The sequence below is a fragment of the Equus przewalskii genome, chromosome 9, assembly GCF_037783145.1.
Source record: "Equus przewalskii isolate Varuska chromosome 9, EquPr2, whole genome shotgun sequence".
Taxonomy (NCBI): Eukaryota; Metazoa; Chordata; class Mammalia; order Perissodactyla; family Equidae; genus Equus; species Equus przewalskii.
Window position 1 is genome coordinate 12,885,382 of NC_091839.1, and position 25,661 is coordinate 12,911,042.

At 55.9% G+C, this 25,661-nt stretch overlaps 2 protein-coding genes across 15 annotated transcripts in view; one reads left to right on the forward strand and one right to left on the reverse strand.

The window, feature by feature from the left end:
• LOC103542475 (cell adhesion molecule CEACAM1-like) overlaps positions 1 to 23,540 on the reverse strand; it is a 432,471-nt gene extending 408,931 nt beyond the window's left edge. Inside the window, exon 1 of the mRNA XM_070557986.1 lies at positions 23,480 to 23,540. The gene's annotated coding sequence lies outside the window, so the exon portion shown is untranslated. The remainder of the gene's footprint in view (positions 1 to 23,479) is intronic.
• LIPE (lipase E, hormone sensitive type) lies at positions 247 to 19,871 on the forward strand. Of its 14 annotated transcripts, XM_070557946.1 has the most exons (11): positions 247 to 882; positions 1,621 to 1,858; positions 10,934 to 11,469; positions 13,953 to 14,043; positions 14,157 to 14,302; positions 14,511 to 14,696; positions 14,898 to 15,192; positions 16,022 to 16,249; positions 16,493 to 16,669; positions 18,783 to 19,204; positions 19,574 to 19,871. In XM_070557946.1, exons 2-11 carry the CDS (start codon positions 1,744 to 1,746, stop codon positions 19,796 to 19,798), a joined length of 2,421 nt encoding a protein of 806 aa, XP_070414047.1. In that variant the 5' UTR covers positions 247 to 882; positions 1,621 to 1,743; the 3' UTR covers positions 19,799 to 19,871. The 14 variants fall into 14 exon arrangements, with proteins under 14 accessions (XP_070414047.1, XP_070414055.1, XP_070414046.1 ...); XM_070557945.1 differs by having other exon boundaries at positions 553 to 1,858; XM_070557955.1 differs by lacking the exon at positions 14,511 to 14,696 and having other exon boundaries at positions 676 to 882.
• Positions 23,541 to 25,661: the final 2,121 nt, after the last annotated feature.

The window sequence follows — 25,661 nt, forward strand, 5'->3', positions numbered from 1 at the left end:
TCCCCACCACCACCCTCACTCTCTCTCCCTCTACAGCCCAACTATTTCTTTCACTCATTCAACAAATCCTTCCAGAGTAAGAGCTAGATGGGGCAAAGAAAGCAAGTATAGCAATGAATCAGACATGGTCTTATTTAAGATAATATAGGTTTAAAAAAACAATAACTGGCAGTTTCCTAGAACACCTTTAGTATTTATGATTGTCATCATCATCATCATTAATGTCATTATGCTCTGTGAGTTTCCAATGTAGTATAGAAGACACATGCAGAACCACAGTTCAAGGCTAGAGAGATGCTGTGGAAGATCTCAAATACCATTTAAAAGGACTTCAAGCTACAAAAATGGGAGGATGTCATTTTTTTTGTAACATGGGGGTGAAATGATCAAAGCAATAATATAAGGAAATTAAACCGGCCAGCATTTGAAAGAATGAATAAAGAAGAAAAGATTATTACAACAGAATAGAGACTGCCTCCCCCTAGGACCCTTTCCTCAAACATCAGAAAGGGAGAAAAAAACAGAAAGCTCATCCAGAATCTGGCTTCTGTCATCCCGGATGAAACAGACGACTAAATTGGCATGCTTGCCTTAGGAGAAAAAACATTTTAACTGAGTGGTGAGTGGGGCGGGGCCCCATTTATGACACACTAGGACAAGCCCCTCCCCTCTGTTAGGAGAGTGATAGGCACACAGCCTCCTCTTGTCCCTAATCCCTCCTCCCACAGCAGGAGGCACACAAGTGCATCACTTGGCACAGGAGTGGGGGCCAGCAGTGGTCGGCCCACTTGCCAACTGCCTTCAAAAGGAAGACCAGGAATGTCAGGATGAAGGAGTGGAACCCAAAGGGAGATGCCATCATGAGGAACCAATGCGGGATCTGTGAGTAGGGAGGCACCGGGGAGGAGGGGCAGAAGGATGAGGCCTGGGAGATCAACATCTTCCTTGAGGGAAATAACAACAGTGGAGCCAGGTGCTGAGACAGTATCTAGGCTTGACCAGGAACCTGAGCCACACCAGACACCAATCACCCAGCCAGAGCCTGGGCCAGAAGAGGCACCCACAGCCCAGCCAGCATCTAAGACTCAGCAGGGACCCAACACCCAACAGGAGCCTGCTTCACAGCAAATGCCCTTCACTCAGCAGGAGTCCCTTGCTGAACATGAAGCTGAATCCCAGCAGGAGCCTAGAACCCAACAAAAAAATGCTTTGCTGCAGGAATTTCTTGCCCCACAGGAGCCTGCAGCACAGCAATCACCTCCCACACAAAGGGTGCGCTTCGCTCAACAGGAAGCTGCCTTGCAGCGGAGACCTGGGCCAGGACTAGAATCTAGAAGTCAAAAGGAACCACACTTGAGAGAGGGATGTGCAGCCCAGACAGGATCTGGCCCAGGAGAGCCACCTCTAGCTCAGCGAGAAGCTGGATCAACACCTCCAGACCAGCCTAGACATGGACCCCAAAATGGGCCACCTGCCCAGATTGAATCTATGTCCCAAGAGACACCAGGACAGTCAGTCCCTACAGCCCAGCCAACAGCTCCAGTGCAGGGAGCCAAATCCCAGCAGGGATCTTTCATGGAGTGGGGATTTCTATCAGAATGGAACCAAATGTCTTCACAGCAACCAGCCTCAGGGTGGAAGACACGCTTTGAGTGGGTCACAGATCTGGATTCAGAATCAGATTCGGGATCTCAATCAGGATCCGATTCACCATCCACAAGGGGTGGGACAGTGGCCCAGGAAATGAAGCTCGTCTTCAAGGGGAAGTCTGGTTATGGAGTGATGTCAGGATATGGTGGGACATCAGCACCTGGGAAGAACAGCCCCAGCAAGAAGCACAGACACTACCGACACACGGGTGAGTGTGAGCCTGGGGGACAGGGAGCCTCCCAGGACAGTCATTCATTCAGTCAGGGGTACTAAGGGCCACCAGTACGTCAGTTAGCCCGGGTGATCCCTCCCCAGTCCTGCCAGACAAAGAGCCCCAGCCCCAGTGATGGATGAGGAAGCTGACGCCTAGAGAAGAGAAGGCTGTGCCTGAGGCCGGGCACTGAGGGAGCGGCCCAGCCAGGACCCAAGCCAGGGTGGGACTTCTTCCCCTGCACCAGGCTGCCCCCCACAGAGGACTGGGGGGCAATCACACAGAAGTGGGCAAGGGCTCTGGGCTGGGGGCCAGGAAACCAGGGAAGCTGCCCTCCTGCCAGTATCCACCCATCCGTCCCCAAACCACCCAGCACAGCCCTGTGCAGACACCGCCACAGGCACTGGCGACACAGGCTGACGCGAACCCTTACCCTCGGGGGTTCCGTCCTGACTTAGGATCCTGAGCTCCCAGGAAGACACCGCTCCCCGGCCAGGCTGCCCCCCAGGGGAGTCGCAGGCCAGCCAGGCCTCATGGCCTTGGGGCTGTTCTCAGGAAGGGAGCCTGCGAGAGGGGCTGTGGGGTCCGCCAAAGTCCGGGCAAGGTCGGGGCTGGATGGAGGGGGCAGCGGAGGCGGGGGACGGGCCAGGACTCGGCGGCTGCCAGCTCTCCCTCCCCTCCTCCGAAGCGGGCAGGGGCCCGGCGGTGCAGGCTCAGCTCCCGCTCAGGCCCCGACCCTCCTTCCCTGGGCTCAGAAGCCCGCCATGCAGAAGGCAGGCGCGCACGTTCCATCCGCGGACAGAGGGGTCCCTTGTTGAAGCGGCCTGAGGGCAAACAGGGCAGCCCAGTCGGGCGAGTCCGCAGGCCGCCATGCTGCTCTCGCGGAGGCCTGTCCTCCCGGAAGGGCTGCGTCTCCCAGGGCGGAGGAGAAGTCGGAACGGGAGTCTCTCAGGGCTGCTCGCCGGCTTTGGGACGGCAGGGAGGAGGGTCATGAGGCAAAGAGGGTCGCCGGTCTGCTTTTTCCGGCGCTGACGATGAAGAGCTGTTTCTTCACGCCTCCAGAACCAGGTCTCGAGAGACGCCCTCTCCACAGCGCCGCCACAGACCAGCCCGCTTCCCCTCAGGCGCCCGAGACGCAGTTGACTTTGTGCGCATGCGCGAGCCTCGAGCGTCACCTGTTTCCCGCCTTTTCGCAGGCACACGGCCCTCCCTCTACCGCCGCTCCTCCCGGCGGCTGGCACGCGGCTTGGGGCTAGCGCGCAGGCGCCGAGTATTCTTCCCCTCCCTTACCATTATCGCGGGGAGGGAGAAAGCAAAGAACCCTGAGAAAGAGCAATGAGAGAACTAAGAGACAAAGAGCGGGAGAAGAAGGCGGGGCTTCCTCCTCAACCGGCGGGCAGGCAAACCACGCCTCCAGCGCTGGGGCCCCGCCCCGGCTTTCAATCGCCGCAGAACCTAGCCCTCCCCCCACCCCCAAGCTGAGGCTCCGCGGCGCCCCACTCTCCCAAACCAGCGGGCGGGCTGGGTCGCGTTGTAGGATCCCTTCGTGGGAAGGTGAGTGGAATGCGATGCTGAGCGTCAGCACGTGAGAACATCTAGGCTTCCCTGCTGGAATGACCCCCATGGGACTCTCCACTAGTCCTGCTCGGAGGACGCTTTTCGCCGCCTCCAGGGCTGCCTTTTTTTTTTTGGTCTGGGGCCCTTTAATACGCTTGAGGGGGCGTGGCCAGGCTGTAGGACCTAGCGGTTGGGGGCGGGGCCCGGCGGTGGAGTGAGGCCCAGATTGCTCAGGGGACGGGACCCAGAGAGGAGCGAGCCCAGGATTGGGTGATATGGGGGCCCGGCGGTGGAGTGTAGCAAGGATTGGCCTTCGGGGCGGGGCCTAGAGGTTGGAATTGGCCCAGCGCGGGGACCGCGGAGAGGTGATGGAGTCCGCCATGGAAACGGGGCACGCCAGGGTCCCTGAGGCCCTGGCCTCGGAGAAGACCAAAAAGGGGTCCAAGACCCGTAGCCGCCGACGGTGGCGAAAAGGCAAGGCGAAAGGTGAGCGCGCTGGGGTCGGCAGCAGCCCGGAAGGAACCTTGGACATCCTGCGGGGAACTGGGGACTGAGTGGACTGACCCACTGCCATGAGAAGTGGGGGAGCCCCTGGGCTGGCCCATTGCCGCCCTGCGGGGGGTGCGGGGATGATCCATGTGAGAAGGGGGTGATGTGAGAGCAGATTACTCCTCCAACCCCGACTCCAGGCATAGAGATTACCGGAGAACCTAGTACCATCTTGAGAATAGAGTCCAGAATGCGAGTGTACTAGACCAGGGTTCTCGCTCCCGCTCTGTACTCGCTGTGACCGTTGGCAACTCCTGCCTTCAGTGTTTCCCACATGGGTAATGGCTCAAGCGCCGGTTTTCAGGTTTCTGGCACTCTTGAAAGGATAATGGGGAAGAGGTTTGAAACTGTTGCCCAAACAGGAAGTTTAGGAGTGAGTAAGGGAAAGGTAGGTGGAAGGGGTGCTCCGTATTAGGGGATGCCAGGAGGCCAATACGACTCAAAACAGCCCCCTCCTCCCATCCTTAGTTCAGTCCTTTCATCCATTGCTGTCAAACCACCTGCTTCAGACCCGCTCCCCTGGTGCCTAACTTCCTAACCCCGAGTCCTTCTAGGACTAGGGGGCCCTGGGTCGGCTTTGAACTTGCACACCCTCCCTGGGGAAAAGGGATGGCTTACACCTGGGTTCCCTAGGGTGTCACATTATTTGCAGATCTCAGCAGGCTGGAGAAAGACTAACAGACCAAGAGAGATGCTGCAAGCCTCAGGCAGGGGCTCTCATTGAGTCCTTGCTCAGTTATGAGTATTTGTCAGTCCAACTGAGGACCTATGGGAAGTTCCTGTGGAGGAAAGCAACTGACATAGCCCCGGGGCCCCAGAGACCCCAAACTCATTGTTCTCCCAGCCATAGGCTGCATTATTAGCCAAGGATAGAACTGGAGTTGGCTCCAGATGCACACACGCAGGCTCAGACAGGCTTGGAGCTCAGATTGGGGCCCAAGGGCATTTACTGTCACACAGCAAGACAGCCTCACAAGCAGGACAGTGTACCCAGAGGCATTACAGGCCATAGTTAAGACCTTGGATATTGGAGACCTGCTTCCCCAGCCTATGATCTGTGGTACACTGGGCAACAGGCTCCCTCCTTCCCTGCCTCAAGTTTCTGAGCTATAAAATGGGCATAGTGATAGGAATACCTGATTTGTAGGGCTCTAGTGAGGTTTGAATGAGTGTAGTGCATTTGGTGCTGGCGCACAGAAAGCCCTCAGGAGAGGTGGAGGTTATTATTACTATTACTCCCCACTAGACAGTGAGTTCACCAAGGGCAGGGATGTGTCTGCCTTGTTTACCCCACATTTCCAGAGCCTGATATGCCAGGCACATAGGCACTCAAATATTTACTGAAATAATAAGTGAAGGAAGGTGTGAACTGTAACACAGGGATAATAATAATTGTGCTGCCCTTAAGGTTGTCGTAAGGAGTCAAAATCCTCTTGGGTAGGGCTTCCTGCACAGCACTGAGCCAGTCCTACTCACAACCCCATGGACCCACCTACTCACAGAGGCTCCTTCCCCCAAGCTCCTGAGATTCACCCATCATTTCCTGATTCAGACCCAGCCCCTGCCCCAACGGCATCCAGGCTGGCTGGCTGGAGCAGTCCTAGTCATCAGTTTGATCTTGCCAGTAACCAGATGCCAGGATGCCGCTAGTGTCATTATGATTACCCCATTTCCCAGATGAGACACTGCGGCTCTGAGGGAGCAGTCATCTGGGCTTCCGTATCTGACCAGTGAGGGCAGAGAGATGGCCACCCCCAGCCTCCTGACGGTAGGGAGTGTGTGAGCTCAAAACTGCTGTGTGTCCCAACTTTGATTCTGGACCCAAAAAGCTCCATTTGCACATATTTGTCCAGCAGACATTCACTGAATGCTTATTTATGCCAGGCCTGGGCTCTTGGTGGTGAGGACAGACTCACATTGAGCTGTAGACACAGACATTACTCAAATAACCCCACAAATGAGATATAATTATAAACTGTGATAAATACAAGAGAGAAAACCCTGAGAAAATGTAAGAGGGAGGCTTCCCAAGGAGGCGACATTGGACCCAAAAATGAGCAAGGGTTGACTGCTGGGCAAGGGGGGCAGGGAGGGCCAAGAGGACAGAATGGACAGAGACCTTGAGGCCCATGGAAGTGGCACATTATGGCTCAGAAAGAGCTCAGCATGGGAGGGGAGGAAGAGAGGAGGCTGGTCAGGCAAGGGGCCCAGATTGTACCTGGTTTGGGGCTTTATCCTGAGAGCAAGGATAGGGGAGTTGAAGAGTTGGGAGTGTGTGACCGGATTTATGTTTTAGAAAGATCCCTTGGCTGCTGTGTGGAGAAGAGACTGAAGGGGGCAAAATCAGGGACACAGAGTTGTTACAATCATCCAGATGAGGGTGCTGAGGGGGTGGGAAGAAGAGCCAGGTTCCAGAGGTTTCTAGGGGCAGAGTGAACAGGACTTCATGATGGATTAGATGGGGGTGGGAGGTGGCCAGGATGATGCCATGAGTTCTGGCTTGAGCACATGGGGAGAGATGCTTACACCACATACACACACATGCGGGCATACACCCAGGGACCATGATATGCACAAATATGAATGTATATGTCCATACTCATACAAACACATGGCCACAAAATCTCACGGGCCAAGAGAAATAGAGACACGGATATGCTCACAGGTTGAGAAACACACACAGGCGATGACACATGCATACAAACACACCTTTAGACATACTGAGAAACATAAAAACACACAGACTGGGGAAAAATGTCGGCACACCCACCCACAAACAGGCCAGAACAAACACTAGGCAGGACATGTACCTACATATGTACATCGGTGTGAACCTCAAAGATACACTCACATCTGACCGTCCAGGAAGGACATGGCTGAGACGTGACAGAGAGAAGGAGCAACACTCAGACATACACAGAAACACAGCAGAGACAAGCAGTGCCATCCTTGCTGGCTCTGTGACCCCGAGCAGTCTGTCACCTCTGCGTCTCAAGTTTACTCTTCTACCAAAAGGAGTGATAATGGTCCTGACCTCATGGGTTGTGGGGACATGTGAAGCAATAAGAAGAACAGTTAGAGCAGTGTTTGCTCTTTTATGCACACACTAAGGGATTGGGCTACACTCGCAAGCCCCCCTCCTACATCTGCCCCCCAGGCCTTTCCCCTTCAGAACCCTTGCCCCTCCCAGACCCCACACTGGGCCCTTCCTCCATCCTCCCCCAACTTCCTTCCCCACTGCCTCTCACCCCTGCTCAGTCCCCAGAGGCCAAAATCCAGGCAATGTGTCCAACTGCCTAGTCACTCTTTAGGGCAAAGGGCTGGTGCCCAGGTGGCAGGATCTCTCAGCCCTATCTCTGCCCCAGTCCTCGCCCATGGCCCTATGGGCCTGCCCCTGCCCCAGTGCCCTCTGCCTGGGATTCTTAGCAAGTTTCTGGAAGTTTCTCTTCCTCCTGGCTCTACCCGGCCCAGCCCCGAGGGAGCTGCCTGGAACAGGGCAAAAGGCAGGACCCTAGAGTCATGAGGGCCTGGGATCCAGCCTCTTCCCCACCACTTTGCACAAGTTACTTGTTCTGTCCAAGTCTTCTCTGTCTTCATCTTCAGTAAAGATCCCCACCCCACAGAGGGGAAGTAAATGACAGTGGCTTCATAAAGTAGGAAACCACAGTCCATCATGCAATAAATACCACATGCTGGCTTGTGCCAGGCACCGTGCAAGGGCTAGGGGTACAGCAGTGAATAAAACAAAGTCCGTGCCCTCAGCAAGCCTATAATCTAGTGAGGGAGACAGCAAACAACACAAATAATAAATTGGATGTGTGTTAGAGGGTGATACGTGCCACAGAGAAAAATGGCGCAGTATACATCCCAGAGAGGCCAATGAGATCCACAAAGCAAACCGCGTGCAGAAAATGCCACCCATGGAGTCCTGGTTACAAAACTCATCTCCTGCCTCAGTGGGCAGGATGGCCAAGTGTGATTCCCGGATGAGGAAACCACGCTCATCCAGGATCACCGGGCAAGTGGCTTGGGCCAGTGTTCCATTGTCACAGCCATTTAGCACTGCCTCCAGAGGCCTCTGTCTGTCCATATGTCCGTCTTCCCTGGGGAGGGGTAGTCCTCTCCCAAGCCCCCATCCACCTGCTTCTGCCCCCACTGACTCTTCAATCTTTCCTTCCTTCTTCAAATATTTGCTGAGTACCTACTCTGTGTTAGGCCCCACAGTGGGCCCTGGGGCCACCCCCTGCCCTTGTGGGGATGACATTCAAGGGGGAGAGATGAGGAGGATTCACCTACAGCCAAGCAAATGACACTGAGGCCTCAGGGCCTCTCATTTGCACAGGCCCCTTCCAAGGCCCTGTACCTAATTTTGTGTTTGTGATTTTATACTCTTTTTCCAAAAGAGCCCGACCTCCACCCCCTATAAGCTTCATAGCTCCATGAAGCCTGGTTCCTCCCCTGGGGGAAGACAAACAACAAACATGTAAGCAAACAAATGATAATTGCTAAAATTCTATAATTGTGTAAAATTCTAGGAAGAAGAACTAAGTATGATGGCAGAAAATAAAGATGGGGGTATCTTAGATGGGGAGGAGCAGTTAGGGAATGTCTCTTCAGGTGACAAGCTGAGGTCTGAAGGGTGAGAAAAAGCTGGCCAGGCAAGGAGTACACGGATTAACAGAGGGGAAGTGTCTCTCTGAGCTTCGGTTTCCCCATATGTGAGGTGGGGATGAGAGTCACAGCAGGATGGCCTGTGCCGGGTGAGTGGCGGGTACTGAATCCCCAGTGTGAAAATACCACACAGTAGGACCTATGGCTTAGGCCCCTAGCCAAGCTTGGCACTGTCCTTAATCGGCTTTTGTCCTCCCAGGAGGGACAGGCAGGGCTAGCTACCCTCTCTCTCCCCCTAACAGCTGGGGCTGGCTGTGCCAGGGCCAGTCTGAGGGGGTGGGAGTGGAGATCAGTAGGCCCTTGCTCCCTGAATTCACCCTCGGGAGAGGGAGCACAGCCTGGCTGGGTGAGAGGGGACAGTTTGTTCAGGACGGGGGCTGAGACTTCTGAGTCCTAAGGGAGGAGGAGCTGAGGGCCTGGACTCCTGGGTCTGGGGGAGGAGAGGCCTGGACCCCTGGGTCTGAGAGAGGAGGGGCCAGGGGCCTGGACTCTTGAGTCCAAAGAAGGAGAGGGCTAGGGGCCCAGACTCTTGGGTTCTAAGGCAGAGGAGCCTGGGACAAGGACTCCCAGTTGTGCTGGGGCTGGGAGCGGGCAGAGGGGGCAGGGAGTTGGGCTCCGTTAGCTGTTTACAGCACGTGATTCTCACTGTCCTTTCTGGGTGGGAGGTGGAATGGGTGGCCACACCCTGAGCAGGCTGGGCCCCTCTCTGGGTTTATGCCCCAGGCTGCTACTGGCACTAGCCACAGTCAGCAGTCCCAGCCCGGGAGAGCTCTGAAGAGGCCTGGGAGGGGTGAGTGCACGGCCAGCTAGGAGACAGGAATGGCTGCTGCCAACCTCAGGGCCTGGAAGGGAAAGGAGACACCTTCTTCTGGGGGATCAGGGAGCCATCAACCCAGAAGCCAGGCAAGGTGCTGGGTGGGCTTCAGGAGGGAAGAATCTCTGGAGCAGAGGGCAGCATCCTCACCAAGGGGGGCAAGGGCAGCTTTTCCAAGACCTAGGTGACAGGATGGGGATCCCAGAGGAAAGATCACCGGGGACCCTCAAGTGTGGACAGTCGGGCCTAGTCCAGGGCAAGTTTTTGAAAGCCAGAGCTAGAGGCCCAGCCTCCAGAGCCCTGGGAGGAAGACCAGCTTAAGTAACAGCTCTGGACCCAGAGATCTGGGTTTGAATTCTGCTCTGCCACTTTCAATGCAGCCTTCAACTCCTTACTTAACACCTCTGGGCCTCAGTTTCCTCTCCTATAAAATGGGGATGCTACCGACAATAACTGAAACTTAAACCGAGGCAGTCTGGGTCTCAGAGGGTTAGTGAGGACTGAATGAGCAAACGCACACAAAGTTCTTAGCACAGGTCTGGCACAGAGTGAGCTCAAGGTTAACGACAGCAACAAGTGCTGCTGTGGCAGGCAGGGGAACAGGGCTGGCCCATGCAATCTGAGCCAAGTGGGCAGGCCCGAAGGCCAGGGGACCAGCTGAGGGAGCAGTGGGACCAAGTTTTGGGGACCCATCAGAGGAATAGGGAAAGAGCTGGAGTTTGGAGGGGATTCCACAGCCAGACTTGAGGGACTAGGAGGGAGGCAAGAGTGACTCCTCAGTTTTAAGTAAGGCTAGAATTATGAACTCCTGGGTTTAGGAATTGGGCTTGGGACCAGGGTCCTGGGACACCACCAGGTAGGTGGGAATGGGTAGGCTGAGGGCTGAACTCTCCCAAATAGTAGTGGAGGGGAAGGGCTTATGGGTGACACCTGGGGCCTGAGAGGAGGTGGAATGGGAGCCTGGAACTCCCAGGTCCTGAGAGAGGGGACCAACTGGGGATGCATACTTCTCAGAACCTAGGAAAAGGAGTCCTGGGCCCAAGGAGAATAAATGGAGACAGATGGCTAAACTCTTGGGTGCCTGAAGGAAGAAAGAGGGATAGATAGACTCCTGGATTGTAGGCGAGATACTGGAGCTAGGGAGCCAGTAAAAGTCCCAAAGAAGAGAGCAGGAGCCCCTGGAGCCTGAAGAAGAAGGGTCTGGGGCCTGCACTCCTGGGTCTGAGGAAGAAGGGAGCTGAGGGATTGAACTCTTAGCTCTTGAGGAGGGAGAAAGGATCTGGGTACCTGGACACATGGGTCCTGAGGAAGGAAGGGGATGAGGCCCTAGACTCCACCCTGGGGTCTGAAGGATGCGGTTGGGGTCTGACACCTGGGTCTGAGGGAAGAGGAGGGCAGAGCCTGGACTTATGGACCCAAGGGCCCCAGCTGAGCAAGGGGTGATCCAGCCCTGCCTAATATGCCTCCCCACCTGCCCACAGCCTCGCGGCTCACAAACACCATGGACCTGCGCACAATGACACAGTCGCTGGTGACTCTGGCAGAGGACAACATGGCCTTCTTCTCGAGCCAAGGCCCTGGGGAGACAGCACGGCGGCTGTGGGATGTCTTTGCTGGCATCCGGGAGCAGGCACTGGGGCTGGAGCCACCCCTTGGCCACTTGCTGGGCAAGGCACACCTCTTTGACCTGGATGCAGAGACGCCGGCCAACGGGTTCCGCAGCCTGGTGCACACAGCCCGCTGCTGCCTGGCGCACCTGCTGCACAAATCACGCTATGTGGCTGCCAACCGCCGCAGCATCTTTTTCCGCACCAGCCACAACCTGGCAGAACTCGAGGCCTACCTGGCCGCCCTCACCCAGCTCCGCGCTCTGGCCTACTATGCCCAGCGCCTGCTGGACACCAACCAGCCGGGGAGGCTCTTCTTCGAGGGTGATGAACGGCTCATCGCAGACTTTCTGCGCGAGTACGTCACGTTGCACAAGGGCTGTTTCTACGGCCGCTGCCTGGGCTTCCAGGTGAGCCCCCTGCCCTGTCCCTCTGGGCCCATGGTGAAAGCACCCAGTGGTCCCTCACCTGGCCCAATAGTACAGTAGAATAACCCCAATAGTCAGTATTATTGGATTCAGAAAACTGCAGAATCACAAAGGGGAAGCTGTCTGGGGCTCAGACAGAGCTACACGGGGGTCTCAAACTTGTGGCCCCCAGGCCAAATCTACCATAGTAAGCAAGCTTTACCTGGCATAGCTTTTTGCACAAGTCCCCACTCCTTTCCATCATCCTACACTCAGGAGATTCATTCACTCTTTTGGGACCTGTCTGGCCTCTGAAGTCATTTAAGTTTGAGACGCTAGGAGAATAGTCAGTATTGTTCTCAAAGGCCCATCAATAGGAGCACGCCCCATTTAGTCATCCCACTGGAGGCATGGGAGGCAGGGAGGAAGGGTGCTAGCCCCATTTTATGGAGGTTCAAGGGGAGAGGGCCCACAGCTGCTGGACTGCCCCAGGTCTGGATGGGCTTTTTTTTTTTTTTTCGGAGGAAAATTAGCCCTGAGCTAACTGCTGCCAATCCTCTTTTTGCTGAGGAAGACTGGCCCTGAGCTAACATCCATGCCCATCTTCCTCTACTTTATATGTGGGACGCCTGCCACAGCATGGCTTTTGCCAAGCGGTGCCATGTTCGCACGCGGGATCCAAACCGGGGAACCCCGGGCTGCTGAGAAGCAGAACGTGCGAACTTAACCACTGCACCACTGGGCCAGCCCCGTGGCTGGGCTTTTTGACTCACCTGAGGAGCTGTAGAATCAGAATCTTTAGGCTGTGGAGAGGGCCAAGGAACACATCTGAGTTGGTGACAGTGAGGAAGACTTATTTGTGGTCCCTCTCCTCCCTGAACCAGGGCCCGGACCCCCAGCTGCAGGTCTTCTCCTACCCTCAGCCACCCCAAACCAGCCTCGAGAAACACAGCTCATCTCAGCACCAACAGCGAGGCAGCCCAAAGGCCTTCAGATTCATAGGAAAAGTAGTTTGGGCACTCCGAACTGGGGGGCCTTGAGGCACTAGGCTCAGAGCAGAGGCCTAACTTGCTTCTGTCTGGGGTCAGTGCCGGGTCCTCCAGTCACTAGCCATATCAGGGAACCCCAGCAGGAGTAGCTGGAGCTATGTGGCCCGGTAGCCCTTCAGACCCTCTCTGGGCCTCCCCCACCTTAGTGACAGCTGAATTTGGCAGCCTCTCAGCCTCCATCCCACCTCACCTTTTCACACTTCCCCATAGGGCAGCCTGTCCTCACCAATCCAGCCTGGGTGTTCCTGGGAATTTCCCTTCACCTAAGCTAAACCCAGAAATATTGATCAGCCCAGCTGGGCCAGTTGGCTCCTGCCTGTGTCCCGGCCATGACCTTGGAGTCACAGGAGAGAGATTCCGGGGCCACCAGAGCCAGCATCCCAGCCACAATGGCCAGGCACCCCTGTGCTCTATGGCCCACTGGGCCCCTGGCCAGGGGCAGGGCTATGCCTCACAGCTACCCTGTGAGGGCCCAGGTGTGCTGTGTTGCATGACAGCCTCCACGTGTAAAATGTCAGCCCCAGGAGGGCAGAGGCCTCCTCTCTGGATCTCGCTCAGCCCCTGCTCCCACCCAGTGCCTAGCACGCAGCAGGACCTAGGCCAGTATTTGTTGAATGAACAGAAGAACCCTGCTGGCCCCTTGCCCAGCCTCCTGTGGCTTTTTTTCTGACCTTGTCTCCCTGTTGTCTTTTCTTAGCTGCCCAGCTCCTCTCTCAGACACTGTGTCTCCCCGTTTGACTGTCTTTCTGCCTCAAGATCTCTGGCCCTATCTGTCTTTGACCATCTTCCACCTGTCTTTCTGCTGCCCCTAACTGGTCCCTATTGCCTGCTTCACCTCATCTCTGTCCTCACTGATTTTTAGGAAATCCCTGCATCATCTTACTCTCAGCTCACAACCTTTCGGTGACTCCACCCCACGTCTGGAATAAACCCAAATTCTTCAGACCCTGTGTGAGTCCCTTTGCTTCTGACCTCACCCCCTGCCCTCTCCCCTGCTCACTCTGCTCTGGCCATACTGGCCTCTAGCTTTCCTTCTCCACACCAAGCACCGACCCGCCTCACAGCCTTTGCACTTGCTATGTCCCCTGCAGGGAATAGCCTTCCCTTGCTTCATTCGGATCCCTCAAGTCCCATCCTGGAGACCCTTCTAAGTAGCCTGACCCCTTGTCGTCACTGTGTCCCCTCCACCTACTGTCTTTTCAAAGCATTAGTCATTACTTGACATTATATGGCATGTCTTTATTTGCTTATTGTCTGTCTTCCCTTCGACAGCATCAGCACCATGAAGGCACTAGAGCAGTGCCTGGTACACAGTGGGAGCTCACTAAGTGTTTGCTGAATGACTGCGCCATACCCCCTCCCCGTCTCTGCCCCTCACTCCTGCTGGCCCCTCTTCCTCTCCTGGGCACTGGGTGACGCAGTGGCATCTCTCCACAGTTCACACCCGCCATCCGGCCATTCCTGCAGACCATCTCCATTGGGCTGGTGTCCTTCGGGGAGCACTACAAACGCAATGAGACGGGCCTCGGTGAGTCCTGGCCAGGCCCTGATGAAGTCTCGCCTCCCCACCTGTCCCTCCTCCCCACCCCTGCCCCAGCAGCCTGACCCACCAGGCTCCCTGATGCTCCTCCCCACCCCCAGGTGTGACTGCCAGCTCCCTCTTCACCAGTGGCCGCTTTGCCATCGACCCAGAGCTGCGTGGGGCCGAATTTGAGCGGATCACACAGAACCTAGACGTGCACTTCTGGAAAGCCTTCTGGAATATTACTGAGATTGAGGTGCTATCGGTGAGCATAGGGCCCAATGAGAGCCCCAACCTGTTACAAAATGGGGATACTGAGGCCCAGAGACCCAACCCAGGCCACCTCAGGTCTTTGCAGGGCTCCAGGCCCAGGGATGGCACATGAGGGAAAAGACTGGGGGTCCAAGGGAAGGTGTCGGGGAAACCCCTACAAGCAGCCCCTTCCCAGCACCCCTTCTGTTCCCTCCCCTCAGTCTCTAGCAAACATGGCATCGGCCACCGTGAGGGTAAGCCGCCTGCTCAGCCTGCCACCAGAGGCCTTTGAAATGCCACTGACGGCTGACCCCAAACTCACAGTCACCATCTCACCCGCCTTGGCCCACACAGGCCCCGGGCCTGTCCTCGTCAGGCTCATCTCCTACGACCTGCGTGAAGGACAGGTAAGGCCCTAGCCTCAGCCAGTAGCAGGTACAGAGCCAAGGAGCATAGGCAGTCCCCTCCCCAGGAGCTACCCCCAGACACCCTCTCGCCTCTCTGTTCACACCCGTACCCCCTCCTGTCTCTGAGCACATCCACTGGGTGGGGTGAAGTACAGGCAGGCCACCCGAGCCTCACCCGCCTCCTCCTCCCTCACCCTGCAGGACAGTAAGGAGCTCAGCAGCCTGGTGAAGTCCGAGGGTCCGCGGAGCCTGGAACTGCGGCCACGTCCCCAGCAGGCACCCCGTTCCCGGTCCCTCGTAGTGCACATCCACGGCGGCGGCTTTGTGGCCCAGACCTCCAAATCCCACGAGCCCTACCTCAAGAGCTGGGCCCAGGAGCTGGGCGCCCCCATCCTCTCCATCGACTACTCCCTGGCCCCCGAGGCCCCCTTCCCCCGTGCGCTGGAGGAGTGCTTCTACGCCTACTGCTGGGCCGTCAAGCACTGCGCCCTCCTCGGTGAATCCCAGCCCCTCACTGACACCCGCTCCCCCTTCCTAATCCAGCCTGCTTCAGCCCCCACCTCATACTGTAGGGGGAGTGAGCCATCTAGTGGCTCAAGCCTCAGTCTCTCACCGCAGCCTCCCCTTCCATCTCCTACCACCCAGCCCTCTGCCACATGTTTACCCCCACCCCTACCCCTCTCCTCCATCTCTGCCTCAGCGCTTTCCCCCACTGCCCCTCTGCTCACCCAACCTTCCATCTCAACCACTTCCTCCTGTGCCTCCTGCTCCCCCACTCCAGCCCTGATGCTCCATCCCCTCCACCTCTCCATCTCCTCTGACCTTGTCTTTCCTCCTCCTGTTTCTCCATCCCTGCTGTCCTACACTGGCCCAGCTCCAGCCCATTCTTCTAGCTCCTCTGACCTCTGACTTCCGACATCTTGGGAGGCGCAGGGCAGGGCAGGGCCACGCCTGTGGCCCTTCTGTGCTGTCAGCCTGAACCCTGGCCTTCCATCTCCTGGCCTTGGATGCCCCTCCCTCCCGAAATGGCCCTTAGTCTCTCCTTTCCTACCACCCACCCTCCTTGCTTCTGACCTCCAGCCTTGCAAGCTTCCCCAGAGCTTCCTGATCTCTGGGCCCCTCCATGTCCTAAGTCGGCCTGATCCTCTGACCACTGTCCTCCAGATGGGTCCAAATCCTTCCCTCAGTCTACCAGTCTCTAAAATTGCAGTTGGCTAGACCTCAGGCTTGGGGCCCCCAAGCCCCAGGTCTGAGAGCCCAGGGCTCCTGGCCCAGAGCTCGAGTTCCTCCCTGCCAGGCGTGACCGAGCCCCTCCTTCAAACCAGGCTCCACAGGCGAACGGATATGTCTCGCAGGGGACAGTGCAGGTGGGAACCTCTGCTTCACCGTATCCCTTCGGGCAGCAGCCTATGGAGTACGGGTGCCAGATGGCATCATGGCAGCCTACCCGGCCACAATGCTGCAGTCTACCGCCTCTCCTTCCCGCCTCCTGAGCCTCATGGACCCCCTGCTGCCCCTCAGCGTGCTCTCCAAGTGTGTCAGCGCCTATGCTGGTAAGGTCACACCCACAGACCTGGGGGCCTGGTGGTACTTGGATGCCTGGGTCCTGCAGGGACAGGGGCTACAGCCCAGTCTCCTGGGTCTAAGGGAGGAGGGGCTGAGGAGAGGAATCTGAGATCCTACTGAAACGATCAGATATTCTTGGGTCCCTGGGGACACAGATACCTGAAGTTCTGGGTGTTGAGAAGGGGCCCAGAAAGAGAAGAGACCAACTCAGGCCCACATACACTCCACAGGTGGGGAGACAGAGGACCACTCCGACTCGGACCAGAAGGCACTGGGCATGATGGGGCTGGTGCGGCGGGACACAGCTCTGCTCTTGCGGGACCTGCGCCTGAATGCCTCCTCATGGCTCAACTCCTTCCTGGAGCTGAGCAAGCACAAGGCCCACACCAACTTGGTTCCTGTGGTGGGTGAGTGAAGCCCTCCCCTCATAAACCCATCCACAGTGGCCAGGAAGGACAGCCTGGCACACCAAAGTCTTGGGGGAGTTAAGGGGCCATGGCCTGGGCACACAGGGAAGCAGAGATCACCTTTGGGTTCTGCCCCCTATCCATCCTTGGTCCCTACCACAATATCTTGATTTGCCACTACAACCCACATCTGGAAAACCTAGGACTTCTGGTCCCCCAGGTCATCTCAGAGTCCTAGGAACTATAGGATTTAGCCTTCCAAACAGCCTCTGCCAGAAAGGCACCCTGGGAAATGACTCAGAGGCCTACCACATGTCTTCATTCTCACTCCCAAGAACACCAGCCCTTAGGCCCTCAGGTGGGAGTGCAGCCCTCCTAGATTCTTTCCAGACCTTTAACAGACGCCTGTGGGGGTAATACCCACCTCCAGGGGCTGGCCTAGGAGGCTGGGGTGGCCAGATTAGCACAATGGACAGACCTCAGGAAGTGGAGGAGATTCCCAGCCTTGGGTGGGTGGCAGGACCCTCAGGCAACCAAAAATCACTTCCATCCAGGGATCTATTTTTCCCCCACCTTTTTTTTAACATCTTAAGAATTTTGAAGTACAATCAACCAACCAACTTTCTATCTCTAGCAAATCATTATTTCCTAAGTAGTAGGAATTGCATGTTCAAAAGTAAATGCAGTTCCTATTATTCAGAAAATTATTCCAATTGGGTGTTTTATTTTAAATTAAGTTTTTCATTTTAGGATATTCAAATAGATACAAACTACACACAAAAACAATTAAAAGGGATTTGAATTTTAGGCACATGGACCATTGAGCACTGGGGTTTTCCTTGTAGGATATGGTGACAAGTGGGCCCCTAGAGGCACACATGTCAGTCTAGCTCCTTATGGTACCAGGTACTCACTGGCTGCTGGATAATGTAAGCAAATATCGGTATCTGTGAGCCTTGCTTTGCTCCTCTGTGACATGGGTGCAGTAAGAGTACCTGCCTCATAAGGCTGTTGTAAGGACTGCATGCGCCTCTTTGTCAAGCACCCAGCACAATACCTGACACACAGTAGGTGCTCTTGGGAGATTCTGGCACCTGTGACTGGCTGTGCCCTGTGACTCTAGTCAACAGTTCTGTCCCAGTGACCCTCTGGGTCATGATGCACTTATGCAGTTCTTCTCATATCACCTTGCATTTTGCCTTCATGGATTTATAAAGACAAGTGAAAAAACTAAAAAATGTAGGGTCCTGGCCCTAGTGGTAAGCAGCAGGGGTCTGATAAAACTACTGGAGCTGAGGCCAAGGTAGGCACACCAAGCCGGCCAGATACACATCTTTAGCATCATTTGAGTACTTGCTTGCCTGGTTACTCCAAGGGAAGGGACAAAACTGAAGAACACAAAGGAAATTTGGAGGGCAGATCTATGTGGCTACAGGTGTAGGTTCCCTGGGAATCTAATATATCCCCAAGACTCTTTTTAGCACCCTGTGAACAGAGCCTCCTTTCAAGTCATGTGGGCCTGCCACGTGGCCACAAAGCCATCACTACTCCGCTTTGATCCATTCCATACCTTCTGTGTCAAGTGGCCATAAAAAGTTGGCTGGGTCTCACGCTGGGGCCAGGGAGGCAGCTAGAACAGGGCACCAGGCCTGGTAATAAAACCTTAATGTTGACATGACCTCCCAGAGAGTAGCAGTACCTAATCCCGTATCTTATCCCACTGAGTCCTCACCACCTCCTGTGAGATAAGGACTATTTTTATCCCTTTTGTACAGAGGAGGAAACTGAGGCTCCCAGAGGTAAAATGACTTGCACTTAACCTTCCCAGTCACATACACACACACCCCCCTCCACTAGGACACAGCTCCACCTCCAAGACCTAATGACTCCTTCCACCCCTACCTTAAGAGTTGCAGCCTGGGGCACTTGGAGCTCCCCACCCATCCCCAAGGAAGGAGTCTGGGGGAGCACTCTAGGCCTCCACAGCCCTAGGATGCAGCTCCTCCTCCAGAGGCTACAGCCCTTCCCATGACCTTCCCTGCCAGCCACCCACATACCCAACCAGCAGAGCCAGGTGTATCTGGCCAGCTTCCTGACCCTGTTCCTCTCCCAGAGCCAATGCGGCGCAGCGTGTCTGAAGCAGCACTGGCCCAGCCTGAGGGCCCTCTGGGCACAGACTCCCTCAAGAGCCTGACACTGCATGACCTGAGCCTAGAGGGCAGCTCTGAGACATCGGAAAACCCCGAGCTGTCGCTGTCGGCAGAGACACTTGCCTCCTCCACACCCTCGGATGTCAACTTCTTACTTCAGTCAGAGGGTACAGTGGAAGGGGCTAAAGCCCAAGAGGAGATGAGCACGAAGGACAGAAGCCGCGGCGTGGGGGCCGCTTTCCCTGAGGGTTTCCACCCAAGGCGCTCCAGCCAGGGCGCAACACGGATGCCCCTCTACTCGTCGCCCATCGCCAAGAATCCCTTCATGTCACCGCTGCTGGCACCAGACAGCATGCTGCAGAGCCTGCCGCCCGTGCACATCGTGGTAAGCGCCAGACCAGGACATTGCATCCGCGAGGAGTGGGGCGGGTGGGGTCCAGGCGCACCTGGGGAAGAGAACTCCCGGGAGGGGGAAGAGGTAGGAAGCCCAGAAAGAGATGTGCCATCAGGAGGGAAGGCCTGGCAAAGGGAGGACGGAAGGGAGTCAGGATTGCCATTTTCTTTTGCAATCTTGAGCACCAAGGGGCAGTGGGGCAGCCGCTGGGCTTGGAGAGTCAGGGAAGGGGAAAGAGAGACGGTGGATCTCTGGGGGAAGGGAGAAGCTGGGTAGAGGCCAGGGAGCCCAGTTAAACTCATTCTCTAACTCCTCCCCCCACCCGTGTCCATGTGTCCCCCGACTCCCCGCGTCCCGCAGGCGTGTGCGCTGGACCCCATGCTGGACGACTCGGTCATGTTCGCGCGGCGGCTGCGCAGCCTGGGCCAGCCCGTGACGCTGCGCGTGGTGGAGGACCTGCCGCACGGCTTCCTGAGCCTGGCGGCGCTGTGCCGGGAGACGAGGCAGGCGGCGGCGCTGTGCGTGGAGCGCATCCGCCTCATCCTCGCTCCGCCCGACCCCCGGGCAGCCGCAGCGCCGGTCTGAGCCGCCAGCCCAGGCGGACGGCGCGGGGAGATGGGGGCTGCGGGAGGGCGACACTAAAAGCTTCTTGTTCGCATCTGTGCATGGAGCGCATCCGCCTCATCCTCACTCCGCCCGGCCCTGCGGCGCCCGCAGCGCCGCTGCCGCTGCCGGTCTAAGCTGCCGGCCGAGGCAGACTGCGCGGGGAGACGGGGGCTGCGGGAGGGCGACACTAAAAGCTTCTTGTTCCCATCTGCGCGGGCCTCGGTAGTGAATGTGCTCTAGGATTGGTGGCGCTCTGGGGTGGGCATCAGGGACCCCTACAAGGGGCTGCTGGTCTATCTGGCCCCTCCCTAGGGCCGGGCGGGAGTGGACGAGCTGTGCCTTACGTCAGGGACTGCAAGGTGGGCCGGGCGAGGACCGAAAGAAAGCTGAGACCTTGGCCTGGGGGTGGGGGTCGGGGGCAGGGAACACGCACACAAACCAGCCTGAGACTGTTGGACCTGCACTCCACCATTGCCTTCTACTGCTGCACCGACTGCCGCAGGGGCGGGGGCCTGGCCCTACCTTGCTGGTCGGTTTGGTTTTGTTTGTAAATAAAGTATTTAATTAGTTTGACTTCTCTCAAATAGAGTAGGGGTTCGCCCACCAGGGGGCAGCATCGGACTCTGCTGCTGCGAACTGAGAAACCTGGGACTGGAGAGTAGAAGGCTGGGGGCCCAACTTCTGAGTCTGAAGGAGGGGTCTGCGGCCCTGGATTCTTGGGTGGCGAGGGACTGGACTTCCCTGCTAACATGACCCACCTCCCCCTCAAACTTAATCAAGTAGAGTGCCAGAGGACTCTCAGTTCTCAACTCCTCGCTTTATAAACTCATCCCCGGCACCCACCCAGGAAAGAAAACCCACACTCCCTATAGAACTGGAGCAAAGCTAACAGGAAACCAGAAACAACTGGTCACCCACGATACTAGAAGCCCCAGCTGTGACAGTGACTCAGTCCCTCAACCAAGACTCTGAGGCCTTGCCATTTTGTAGGTCCTGGGTTTTGAGCAGAGATGATTTCTATCCAGGGCCTACTCTCAAGAGACTCGGGGAGGGGCAGGGAGAGATCACCCAGACACAGGCTGTCAACAGCCCCCAAGGGCTCCATCTGTGGTAGTCAAGGAGGGCTTCACAGAGGAGGTGATCCAAGCTTGACCCTAAAAGATGAGCACAAGTTTGCTAGGCAGAAGAAACAATGTTGTGAGAGCCAATGGACAGTGATCAAGGCCTCTCCTGGCCAGATGAGGTGCAAAGTAGAGAATGGACTGAGGGGCCCCGAGTGGTCAGGAGCAGATCCTGAAGGGCCTGGAGTGCAATTTGGACTATAAGTGGAGGGCTTTGGGAGCCACAGAAGGGCTTTGAGCAAGGGAGGGACAGGATCAGCTCACGGCAGTGAAGAGACTGCTGGGACATTGGGGGATGGACTGAAAAGGGCAAGACTGAAGCCCCAAAGGCAAAGGAGGAAGCTGGGGGCAAGGAAAGACCAGGCCTGGGCTGAGGCTGTGCCCATGAGGGTGGGGAGCAGGAGTAGGAGTGGAGCAGATCCAAGAGCCATAACTGAGGCTGGATGAATAGGATTTATTGAGGGTGGAGTGGAGATTACAGGAGAGCATGGGGACGAAGATGACACTTGGGTCTGGCTGGGGGAGCAGATGGAGAGGGAGGCTGTCTCTTTATGGGAGGAGGCTCAGTTGTGTACCAGGCAGGTAAGAGGTGCTGAGGGCTGTTTTGCACATGGAGAGATCAAAAGGTCTTCGAGACAATCCAAGGGAACATCCAGAAGGCAGCAGGAGGCAAGAGAGCAGGCTGGGCATTCACTTCTGGCTGGAGCTGAAGGACTAGAACCTGTCCAGGAAGAGTGGGCAGATGGGACAAGCAGGCTAGGACAGAGAGAGTCCGGAGGACCATGGTCCCCAGTAAAGAAGTAGGCAGTGAATGGTGAGTCCTGGAGGGTTGTAAGGAGCTGCTGGAGAGGGAAGAATCTAACCAGGAAAGAAGAGGATGCAAAGCAAAGGGACTGTGAGGCGGGAGGGAGTGGTCTGCCTCAGATAAGGACTGTTCACCTCAGGCCTCAGCAATGAGCAGGTGGGTCCTCAGGGACCTTGTCCAGAGCCATTGGAGGGCCATGGGAGGTAGGCAGCCAGACGTGGAGGGTTGAGGAGGGAGTGGAAGGTAAAGGACTGAGCCAATGGGTACCACAAGCCTTTAGCTATAAAAAGGTTGAGAGAGAATTCAAGGGAGCTTGATGCAAGTTGTTTTTATGTGTGTGTTTAGAGATGATAGAAAATGTTTTAATGTTGCCAGGGAAGGAAGGGAAAGACATTGGAGCAGAAATACAAGAAAGCAGTCCTGGGGATGGAGAGAGGGGCATCCTTACCTCAGAGGCCCTCATTGACCCAACAAGTGACTTCTGAGTCAGGGCCTGTGATGGGAGATGGAGCCATAGCCCAGAACTCTCCCTGAAGGTCCAGATCCACTGGCCCGAGTCACAGTTCCGCCCGAGTTCCAGCTCATTGGATCCCTTGCTTATTTCTGCCAAAATAGTCATTACCCACCAACTGTTCCTCTTTCCTGTCCCCATCTCAGGGATGACGCCATCATCCCCAAGTCCTCTAGGCCAGAGTTCTGGGTCTTGTCCTGGACATCCCCCCACCCCATAGCCCATCAAGCCCCATATTCTGTTCTTTCTGCCTCCTGAATCTCTGCCTTATCCCCTCGGCCTGTGGCCTAATCCAGGTTCCATCCTCTTCTTCTTGGGTCCCTGCCCAAGTCACCTTCTGGGCTACTGGCTCCCAGTCTCATTCCTCCAGTTCTGGCTCCAGCTCTGACCCAGTCCTCCCCTGCTCTAAACCCTTCCATGGTTCGTTAATACCCCCCCTCCCCCACCCCGGGCCTCAGGACAAACTCCAAGCTCCTCAGCCTGGCCTCTGCTTACCTTTTCATCCTCTTCCAGCCTTACAGTTACCCAGGCGACAGGGGCCGGACGCCTTCCGCTTGGGCACCACAATAATACTCCTGCATGCCTCCCTGTCTTTGTTCATGCTGAAACACTGTCCCCTACGCTCTTCACCACCTTTGCTTGGCACCTCCTGCTCCTCCAAGACCCGGCTTCAATGGCCCCTCCCCTAAAAACCCTTTCCTGACCACGCCAAACCCAAAAAAACTCTCCTGGACTCCTCCACTTCAGCACATCCCTGCCCATCAATGTGTCAGTCTGTCCTCCCATCTGACCCGGGCTTGTTGAGGGCAGGGCCCAGGCCTGACTCATCTTGGTCACTACCATCGCCCAGCACGCGGCCTGCCACACCGGAAGCCTCAGGAAATTTATTTAAATAATGGGTGGCTGAGGGTGTGCATGAGCGAGTGTGAGTGAGTGGCTCTACCAGGAAATCAGTGAGTGAGGGAATTAATGAGGGCAGGAAGGACTCAACGGATGGGTGAACAGGACAAGCAGGAGCCCACGAGAATTAGGTGCAGGGTGGGAGGAGTGGAAAGGATGAATATCTGAGATTGTGCTTCCTGAGCTCAGTTTCTCCAACAAAGCAAAATGGATAGTCGCCCCGGCTAAGCTCCCCTCTCCGCCTCGAGCCTCACCAAGTACCACTGTTTCCCAGCCGAGCTATGTCCAAAGTCGCAATACCAGGCATGCTGGAAAGGGTTTACCTGGCCGGATCCTCAGAACCTGTTCCCTCACAAGCCGGCTCCAGCCTCTGCGGAGCGGGCTTGTATTCCTACTCCGCAGGTTCCCGGCCTATTGGCAGGCTGGCAGGACTGGCGTCTTCAAGAGCCTATCGCTGTCCGACTTGGGCCGTGGCCCCGCCTCCAGGGAACGCGTCTTGTGTGGCCCGGGGAGGTAGGAGGTGGAACGTGTCTATTGGCTGGATGATAGTGATTGACGTCATGGGTAGCTTATCACAGCTAGATTCCGGAGGCCTCCCGTGTCAGACCCGCCTCTGGAAAGACAGGATGGGGACGTAGTTGAGGGCTCGGCCGACTGCAGAAGGGCCATGAATGGGGTTTCTGGCGGCACGTACCTGGGCTCTTCGCTGGCCTGAGCCTGTCCTGATGGAGCATGGGGACTTGACTCCAAACTCCTTGCTCCTGAGGGAGGAGGGGACGGAGGACCCGAGAGAAGGGACTGGGGACTTGAGGGAGGAGGAACTGGGGCCGAGACCTCTGGGTCTGAAGTAAGAGGCTGAGCGTCTGGATTCCTGGATCCTGAGGGAAAAGGGAGCTGGGAACTTAAAAGGTCGGCGTCTAGAAACGGGGACTCCTGGGTCCCAAGAGTCACTGGCCTGCCCAGGGATGACAGATTTGCGGTTTAAGATTTTATATGGCTATTTATGGGATTGGAGCCAAGCCTTGGCCCCAGGCAAGAGTTCTGGGTCTTGTGGTGGGGCTTGTACTAGAGTTGAAGAAGAGGCTTAAGGGAAGCTGTGGCCTCAATATGTCCTTTCCTCATCCCTAAAAGGGAAGCCAAGGGCGGGGTGCTGTCTGCAAAAGGCACGCAGAGCAGGAGACTTGAAACTCACGTGGAGACAGAAAAACAGAGATACCAATGGAGAGATTAAAATATTGAAAACAATAATAATAGAGCTCTCTTGTATGGAGTTTACTGTGGCTAAGCATTTTACATAATTATCTCATGTCTTCCTAGTAACAACTCTAAGAGATTGGATTATTATTATTATAATCTCCATTTTACAAGTGAGAAAATTGATGCCTAGTGAGAGAGAATCAAGATATAGATGTAAAACGACAAGAGAGACAAAACACAGATGGAAATAAACAAAGAGATAAACACAGACAAGCCTAGAGACAAAATAAAAGATAGACAAGCGAAAAAAGGAGAGAGGCTGAGAGCCAGGACTTGGGGGAGGCGGGGCGCAGGAGCTAGGGCCTGGGACTCCTGGATCCTGAGGGAGGAAGGACCAAGGAAACTCTCGGGTATTTCTTCCCCTGACTACAAGATATCAGGCTTGTCCTATCCTTCCTGCTGTGGGTGCTGGGCCTGGTTGGGGCCAAAAATAGTGATTAAGGGGGGCAGATGTGTCATTATCCTATTAGGAGGAGATAAGAAAATGATTCATAAGGGTGCCCCAGGCCTGGGAGGGGCCTTTCCCCCATGGTCCTTGCTCTTTGATCTGGACAGATCAGGCCTAGGGAGGCCCCAGGAGGGGTAGGGTCCTCTCTGTCACTCTCCATCGCTGCATCTCCATCACTCAGAACTGTCACTGAGGTCCACCATGGGGAAGCCTGGGCCACTCTGGGACAGCCACAGCTTTCCTTGAGGGTCTCCATCTCTCTGGGTCTCTACTTTCCCCTAGACCAGTGCCCTCCAGAGATCAGGGCACATAGCAGAGGCTCAACAAATGCTTATGGGATGGATGGACAAACACCTACACCTCTCTGTGCAGCTCTTTCTCTTTCCCTGCCTGCCATCTCTCTCTGTGTCCCCATCATGATTCTCAGCCTCTCCCTGGCCTCATTCATCTCCTCCCACCATCCCTTTCACCTTGCGTTTCTTCTGAAGCCTCTGGGCCCACCATCCCTGTTAGAGAGAAACTGAGGCTCATTTTGAAAGGAGTCACCCTCCCAGGGTCCCCTGTAGGACATGTAAAGGAGTAGCTGAGAGAGAGGTTCTCCAGTCCCCAATACAGACACACTTCTGTCACCTCAGAGTCAGAAAAGCAAGATCACATCAAACATGTGCTCTTAAAACACCCATTTGGTAGGATCTTGCATTTGCACCCACATAATCAGAGAATCACACACACAGCACATACAATCACCTATGAACATAAACATAAGCACACAATCACAGAGTCACGGCACTGACAACACA